The sequence below is a fragment of the Limulus polyphemus genome, unplaced genomic scaffold, assembly GCF_000517525.1.
Source record: "Limulus polyphemus unplaced genomic scaffold, Limulus_polyphemus-2.1.2 Scaffold3568, whole genome shotgun sequence".
Lineage (NCBI taxonomy): Eukaryota > Metazoa > Arthropoda > Merostomata > Xiphosura > Limulidae > Limulus > Limulus polyphemus.
This window is the reverse complement of record NW_013669178.1, coordinates 47,584-56,373: the sequence shown is the minus strand read 5'-3', so window position 1 is coordinate 56,373 and position 8,790 is coordinate 47,584. Positions and strand designations below refer to the sequence as shown.

General features: G+C 36.4%; 1 protein-coding gene across 2 annotated transcripts in view; it reads right to left on the bottom strand.

Moving 5' to 3' along the window:
- Window positions 1-8,790, bottom strand: part of LOC106469606 (serine/threonine-protein kinase MARK1-like) — an 83,838-nt gene that overhangs the window by 28,171 nt on the left and 46,877 nt on the right. For both annotated transcript variants that reach the window (XM_022398183.1, XM_013930109.2), the window contains exons 6-7: window positions 7,356-7,421; window positions 600-670 (exon numbers count right to left, since the gene is read on the bottom strand). In XM_022398183.1, the coding sequence (XP_022253891.1) occupies window positions 600-670; window positions 7,356-7,421 (137 nt within the window). The remainder of the gene's footprint in view (window positions 1-599; window positions 671-7,355; window positions 7,422-8,790) is intronic.

Sequence of the window (8,790 nt, the reverse complement as noted above, 5' to 3'; positions counted from 1 at the left end):
GAATTAACTCATTTTAATTAAAATGTTGGTACAATTTTGTACAAGTTGACAAAAATTAAATGCTAAAACTTACAACTCTACTTCTCATGGTTAATTTTCAGAATAAAATTCTCCTATAACAATGAATTTTTTTTATAAACTTTAACATAAGTGATGCAATTTAGAATAATAACCTTCTTAAAACCACTTAATTTTCTATTGAAAGCTTTCTCCGTTGATGACTAATTAATACGATTTTTAATGATATGAAAAAAACAACAAAAAAGCAAATAAAATTTATATTACATTTTTATGTAATATAGTAAAAACAATATTTAGAAAAAATTACAACTCTGGTTCGTCTAGCAATAATATAAGTAATATTGTTTAAGACGATAATATAAACAACCCTAACACATGAGCTTAATAATCATCTGTAGTATCTCATTAAATAAAAGTTTTATGACAACTGTTTTTGTAATGAGTGCCATCTGGTGACATTCTAAGATATTTTCACAAAAATTTTAAATAAGTGTGTATGAATATTGTACACAAACCAACAGAACAATTAATCCTTTAATCAAGCATTTGTCTAATAATAAAACTCTGTTGAAACTCACTTGTCTAAACTTTGCTCTTCCTTCTTTTTCTTTCATTCTTCCATGAGCAACTAAGTAATCAAACACCTCACCTGAAAGTCACATTTTAAGTCTCAAACATGTTGTACAAGAACACATCACCTGCTAAATATATTCAAAACATTAAACATTATAAACATCAAATAATTTATATTGGAAAACCATCAAGTATTTAACTTGTCACTGAGCATTTTAATAAAATGGATTTACAAGATACAAAATCCTTATATCCCCCCCCAAAAAAAAATTGGTTTTAGTTTGATCAAACATTGGCAGTAGAAAAGTGCAATAACCAAACTGAACGGTACATTATGACTAATAAGAACAGGCATTTACAACATTATACCCAATACCCAAAATGTACAATCTTCATGCCTTATAAGTCTTGACCTTAAAATAGATGGCAATATTTCATAAAATGAAGTTGAAATATAAATGTCAATTGGTTTGGCTTGTTTTGAATTTCACAAAAAGCTACACGAGAGCTATCTGTGCTAGCCTTCTCTAATTTAGCACTATAAGACTAGAGGGAAGGCAGCTAGTCATCACCACCCACCACCAACTCTTGGACTACTCTGTTACCAATGAATAGTGGGATTGACCATCACATTATAATGCCCCCATGGCTGAAAGGGCGAGCATGATTGGTGTGACGGAGAATCGAACCAGATTGCGAGTTGAGCACCCTAACCACTTGGCCATGCCGGGCACTCATTTTAGAAGGAGAATGATAGTTTGCAATCGTGTAGAAAGAGTATCATTATGTAAGAATTTGTTTGACAGACCGTTCTGAGACACATGCGATCATGGTCTATCAGTAGTGGTAACCAAAAGACAAAATATTTGGTACTAAGAAAACTGTGGCTGCTAAATAGTTATAAGCTTGTAAGTCAATATATGTCACACCACGTCAGACATTCTCATATGAAGCCTAATAACCTGTCAGGTTCAGTGGTAGTTAAGAGCACAAACTGTGGATGATGATGGTAAAAACTATGACACCAATACTTCATTCAGCTTGTTTTGTTTCAAAACACCACAGACAGTGCATGGATGATTTTCATGGAAGAAGCTGGGTCATGTGACTGTTTTAGACAGGTGAATAATATCCAATGTATAGTTGATGTTGTTGATAGTATTCATACCATGATGTTGCATTTAAAGCTTGATGGAAAAAGGTTCTTTTAAAACAATAATGCAAAAATACAATGCAGCTGTACCGTATATGTGTTCTGTTACAGCAAAGCCACATTGAACTATCTGCTACCCACTGACGAGAATTAACCCCCTGATTTTAGAGTTGTAAATTCAAAGACTCACCACTGTCCTACAAGGGGACACAGCTGTACTGTTTAAAACTGGTTAGAAAAAAAAGCATGACCATAATCTCAATCTCTTCCTTCACCATCACAAACACCAGATCTCAGTCCAACTGAACATTATTGGGAGAACCTGAATATTGCTTTTGCCACCATATTCATTTATGGACTAGGTACAGACAAATCTCATTAATCTAAGCACATATTTAATAAACTAATTCATCTGATTATAGAGACATCCGGGTAGTCCAAGTTAACATTTTCTTTACCTGAAAATTTGTTTCTGATAGATACCTTTCACACAGAAAACTATTTTCCCTGTGTGTTTACCTGGAGATTTGCATGCCACTATCCATTAAGCAACCACCACCTAAACTCACAAGATTTCTCATGACTTGTGCTACTGCATAATGACATTATTATGCAGCAAAAGCCCTCCACCAATAGGAGGGTGATACAACCTCCCTGCCCACTAGCTCCCTCTATGCTTTTGCATTTGTGATCTTCATTCTATGATGAGGCAAGAAATACAAAAGGTGCACAGGAAGTGGGGATTCTTTTTCAGTTGGAAAATGTGTCAGGAGGTGAGCACTTATTGGATATACATTTTCAGGTAAGGAAAATGTTAAAGTCTGAGATGATACACACCTGTGTACACCGAAATCTTGAATCCCACATTGATATAGTGGAGGAACTGTGAAAGTTACCTATATGAATACCCTTCAGAAAGTGCCCTTGAAGGAAATTGATAGAGTGTGACACCCAATGGCAGGGGCTCTTTAAGGGAACACTTGTGGGAAACTGCATCTCATCTTTTCCAGGTACACTCTTTGCCCAGACTGGAAGGAAAAAAAGAGAAAAACAAGCCCCATGTATTGCAAGTGTGTGCAGAAAAATGACATGGCTGTCCAAGTACTTTCACAAAGAGGTTGGAGAGCCAATATGTGGTTGGGGCACATTCAGACCATACCGATGCTCACCTTACTCTATTGTAAGAAACTTGTACTGACACCAGCTGTGGGAGGAGTACACAGAAGTCATGACATATAATATAAAGAGTGCAGGTGTTGGTTCAAGTGGATAATTATCCACTGCAGGAAGAGGGCACAATTTGTTGTATGTGCTCAACTCAACTGAAACAGAAGGAGGGTCCCAACCACCTCCACCTCATGAGCAGAAGGGAAAAGCAACTATTATTCTGACAACCCAGGCATGGAACTATGTGTGGATAGGGTAGATGGTATGAGTGCTTTCTGTTATCCTAACTCAATGTAGAATTTTGGGAAATATATGTACCCAGGGAGGCACCACTAGCCACCTCGTGGGATCCTGGGAATAAAGGCTATAAACAAAGAGGAATATTCTCACCCATGTAAAGACAGTGGTGAAGAGTGTGCGCAATGAAGTTATGTGAGGTGGTGCACATGCCAGTTTGAATGATCTTGTCCAGTGGCAAATGGAAATGAGTGAGAGAATGAGAGAGGTGACAAATCTGATGGGACAAAGTACAAACCATCTGTGAACAACAACCTCGAAAGAGGAGGAGACCAAACAAAGAACGTGGTGAACCATACCAATAAAGGCAGAATGAGATTTGGCCCTGAAGAAAGAGGAATCCCAGGGAATATAGAATGGAGGACGGAAACCCCAAAAGTGAGAGGAATGAGCTAAGTCACACTGAATGGCACAAAGAGGGCAGAAAAGTCTGTCCAGGTCTTATTGAACATAGAAGAGAGTAACAGAAGGATGAGAGAGAGGAGAAGGGTAGAGGTCTCCCCACCAAGCAGCTCAAGACCAAGGGATGAAGGATCAGTCAAAAGAACTAAAAATATGAGGATGATGGAAAGAGTATGGGGCAAGTCACTAGCATAAAGATGTGAGCAACAGTGACCATAATTGAAAAGACTCTGAATATGTCTGAAGGGGAGGCAACAGAAGTTATAGGTTGCCAATGGCTTGAACTGGAATGGGTAAGAGTGTGCAGGATGACACTGAGGTCCCAGTCCGGCATAGGAACACGATAACAGTGTCTATGGATAAGGAAGAACTGGAACAAAGTGGAGAGAACAGGGGAGGAGACACCTTGCAATAACAAGCAGGCAAATAGGGGAAAACAAAACCACCTGATAACCAGTAAAGGCAGACAGCTGAACACTGTAGAACAGCATAGTAAAATGAAGGGAGATGTCTGACAGAAGAACTATTAGGAGGAAAGTAGCAACGAATGGACCAACACTGAAAGTCACCTCCCTCCCACCCACCAATGCAGGTAGAAGGAGCAGGTAGTATGACACCTGAAAAGGGAAAGGACTACCAGATGGGAAAATTTGGTTCAAGAGGGATAGATCAGACTAAACCAAATGTGAAGGTGGAAGGACAAGATCCCCTGATGGAAAAAGTTGGTAGATTTTGAAGCAATAGAGTGTAGAATTGGCAGAGGAAGACAACTGGGTTGTCAGGTGGCAAAGAAGAGAGATTAAGGGCTAAGTCAGCCAGAGGGTAACACCAAGAGAAAATGATAAAAAAGTTCTCTAGTCTATGCCAGGACCCATGGGTTGGAAATGTGTGTGAGCATTATAACAAGTAAAAGACCAGACCCAGTGAAAGGCAACAACAGCCAGAGCAGAAGGATGGAGAAGAGATGAAAAATGAAAGAGAGAGGGTTGACTAGGCAAGAATGAGTGGTGTCCTCAAGAGAGCTCCTCCAAAGGAAAGTGGTGAAAAAGAGACTTCTGTGAGCAGAGCACGATTTGGCCAAGAGAAGGAATCCGCAACCTAGTGCATTGTATCCAGTACATGGCAGGTGAGGAAATCAACCTTTTGAGAATTGGCCCAAGAAGAAAGGTTCAAAGTTTGAAAGCAAGGGGCTCTGGATCAGATTAACCATTGGTGATTAATTGAGGAAAAACCAAAGAGTTATTGGAATGAAACCTCATAAAATGATCCACTAGGAGTGGTAATACCAGTATCATTTCTATCTACTGGAAGTTTGAGTGCATGGATATGGAGAGATGAGTCATCCAAGGATCATGTTCCAAGTGGAAAAGAGATGGTCAAGGATGCTCCCCAACCAGAGGGAGGAGCATATGTGAAAAGGTGTAGGTCCAGTTTGGGTGGAGGTAATGGAACATAGATGGTTATAGGGAATTAATCCAGCCATACATACAGATATTAGAAAGGAGAATAAGAACACTGAGGTCAAAGAATCCCATAAGGCATCCCTCTAATTAAGCAAGGGTCAACTGAGGAGGTGCATATGAGTGTGATCTAGAAAGATAAGCAGTCCCTATGAAGCCATGGTTACCAAACATGAAATTTCACTTGCAGACTAAGTAGGACAGACACAAATCCCACTGACAAAAATATCCATTTCTCCAAGGCAGATAAGAGAAGGCTGATCCAAGCTGAGAATGAGCTGAAATAACCTCCTTGGTGAATAAGGCATATTGACTGGGAGTGATGACAAACACAGCTTCTAAGAAACATGAAACATAGGTGGGAGTGGAAGGAGAAAAGGCTGATAGGAGGATGAAATGGATTCATAGGGAAAATCTATGGTTAAAAAGTAGAAATTCTGTATGTGAATGGAAAGTGTGACCATGGGAGCTCAAACCACGACAGTTGGGCATCCAAAACGATGGGAACATCATCAACAAGCTTAACAGGACTACTGCTGGGTAGAATAGGAAGTTGGGAATGAAAATAATAGGAAACTAAGGTTGAAGAAGAGATACGACGGTGGAGGGTAGGGTTGGTGACAGTGTGGAAACAACTGATGAAAGCATGGATTAATGATGGGCAGCCTCAGCCCAGGATTCAATCAAATCAGGAATATCTCCAAACTTCAGGGTAAAGAAATGGACTAGGCAAAGGGCTCAAATAACAAAAGAAAGAAGTCAAACTTGGGATAGGATAGCAGTAACAAGGAGGTGAACGAGCAGGTAAGGTAGAAGGGAAACAATTGCAAATTGCACTGGGGCATGGTGGAGTGCTTCAGACTTTGAGGTGTAGAGAGGAGGGAAGTGTGGTAAAAAAAGGATCAGGGAAAGACAGGAGTCTTGGGTACTGGATGGCAAGATTGACACCAAGATTAAGAAACTACTTACCCCCATCATCTCTTTAATCCTTTCTGTAGGTGTGGGGTGTAATTGATATTCTTTTATTTTTCCTCCTCACAGTGGAAATAAATTTACTAAATAGTATCATTTTTACTTTGAAACATTCATATAATTAAATTCATTTTTTCTATAATTTTTGTGTCAAAGAAATTCAAAAATTCTGTTACAAAAATGCATTTGAAAAAACATTACAAATACTTACTTTTGTTTTACAATGTTTTTTTTTAATTTTGATCAGAAAGTTAAATTTGATATGTCCAGTCAGATTCCAATTTATTGATATTCATTAACATATTCATTTTGATACTTTATTTTACTAATTGCAGTAATCACAGTTTCTGACTATTGATCGTAAACAAAAACAAGACACAGCAAAAACTGACAAAAATTTATCGATGATCTAGGACCTCACCTGTCACAATTATCTTTGTAGATACAAATATTTTGCTAAGAATATTCTTGGTAAAGATCAATTTATATGTAATAAATAGTTTACTTTCAATAAATAATAAGTTCCTTTACTTGTGTACATTGTTTGAATATGATAAACAATAATATTCAATAAATAAGATTTGAGTTATGTGGGTACTTTGCCATTGCCTACCATACTTACTACACCTACTTAAGATTACCTGACGTCTTGTCCAAGAAGAAAATTTCCATAGCTCTCAAATAGATACAATTTAACACAGAAATCATTTTAAGAACAAGAAAAAAAAAACATCCAAAAAAGTATAAAAAATTCCTAGGTCTACAGTTTGTTTCTATTGCCTTGTAACCTTTCCATTAGATTCCCACGAAACTATAAATTACTGCTCATACCATTTTATTTACTCTACATGTAAACAGTTTGTTCTACTGGTATTTAAAATTTACCACTATCCATGTTCAAAGCTGTACTGCAATAGTGATTGTTTAGACCATATGCTATGACATCATAAAAAGAAAGGAATGAAGACCTATATTAACAAAATCACATAAAGAGAAGAAGAAACAAGACGTAGCTAATTGTATTCTCAAGGAATCAGTTTCTTAGTAATAAAAACCTATACTATGGGACGGGCAGCAAAACTAAAAAATCTATAAGTGTATTGTTTATGAGCAAAACCCCTCATAGCTAACAAGAAACATTTTATTATTATTTTTCCTTAAATTTTAAATTTTATATGCAGATGTGCACTTGAAACCTGGAAGGTGTTCTATGGTCTGGAAAGTATTTATACTCTCCAGACTAAAAATTAAAGGCAGTGCTTCATTTAATAAACAAGGAATATAGAGCTACATATATGACTAAATCTTACCTCCACTGGCATATTCCATCACCAGGTACAATGTTCTCTCAGTTTCTATAACTTGATAGAGTTTCACTATAAGGTAAAACAAAAACAGGCAGTCAATTAAATAACTGTTTTCATTATGCAAATAGGTATATATCTTTTAAAACCTATCAGTACAAGTTTTTGAAAAAGATTATACTTCATCACAAGGAATTTTCTAGATCTTATTTTATATTATCAGCTCAAATTATATCCTATCAAATTATCAACTGAATTAATAATTTTAGTTAACAGTAGAATGTACCTTTACTTAGTAATACCCACTTCTATAAGTAATATAAAAATAACTATTAGTGATTCAACTATCTCCTGTTCCTTCTATATTAAATACCTTCTTCTCCCCTATAAACAGCCTACTATATTAAAGAAGCTCAGTATTCAGGCATTAGTTTCCCAGTACACCAGTATGTTCAGTGAAGGGTATTCAAACCTGTGACCCCCAGATTGCAACTCAGGCTTCTTAAACACTCAGCCATTCCAGGCATCATAGTGAAGGTATGTTGCATTGTAAACATAAATTAAAATGACTGACTTTTTCACACAAGTCTTATCTTTATTGATTTTTCAAGCCAGTCTAGGAACACTGACATGGTGTGAGATGAAATAAAAGTTATATTAAGAATTTTTACATTATATCTGGCTTGAAATCAAAGTTTAAAATAATGACTGTGTAATGTTTGACAAAAAAGTTTACAAGTTGCTTGTTAACTGTGCAAATGTGCTAGAAAAATAAAATAACTCAAATATTCAATTCTTTTCTCATGCAAAACTGCTTATACTTTGTACTTTGAATAGATAGAGAACTTATATTTAGATTCTTGTCTTACCAATAAAAAAAACAACAAAAAACTTTAAATAAAGGCATAATTACTTCAGTCGTACATAGTTGAGTTTTGGCTTTACTGGCTGATTGTGCACATTTCTTTCAGAATGGAATATTTTGGCTTTTAAACCAAGGCCTTTTCAGTATGACTTTGACATCAAGGTCTCAATATAGAAGCTAAAATGTCATAATACTCTAGGAAAAGGAAGAAGCACTCAAATAAAGCCAAAACTCCACTATATCTACACTGCCTGAAGTACCCTTAACACACCATTTCAAATGTCATAATACTCTAGAAAAAGGAAGAAGCAATCAAATAAAGCCAAAACTCCACTATATCTACACTGCCTGAAGTACCCTTAACATAACATTTAAAATGTCATAATACTCTAGAAAAAGGAAGAAGCAATCAAATAAAGCCACAACTCTACTATATCAGGGTTCATACACTTTCTTACATGTGAAATTCCATGATTTTCCATGACCTTTCAAGCCAGAATTCCATGACTTTTGAACAAAGTTTTACATGGTAGACCAAAAAATTTGATCCCAAAGCAAAGTGTATATACTGCATCA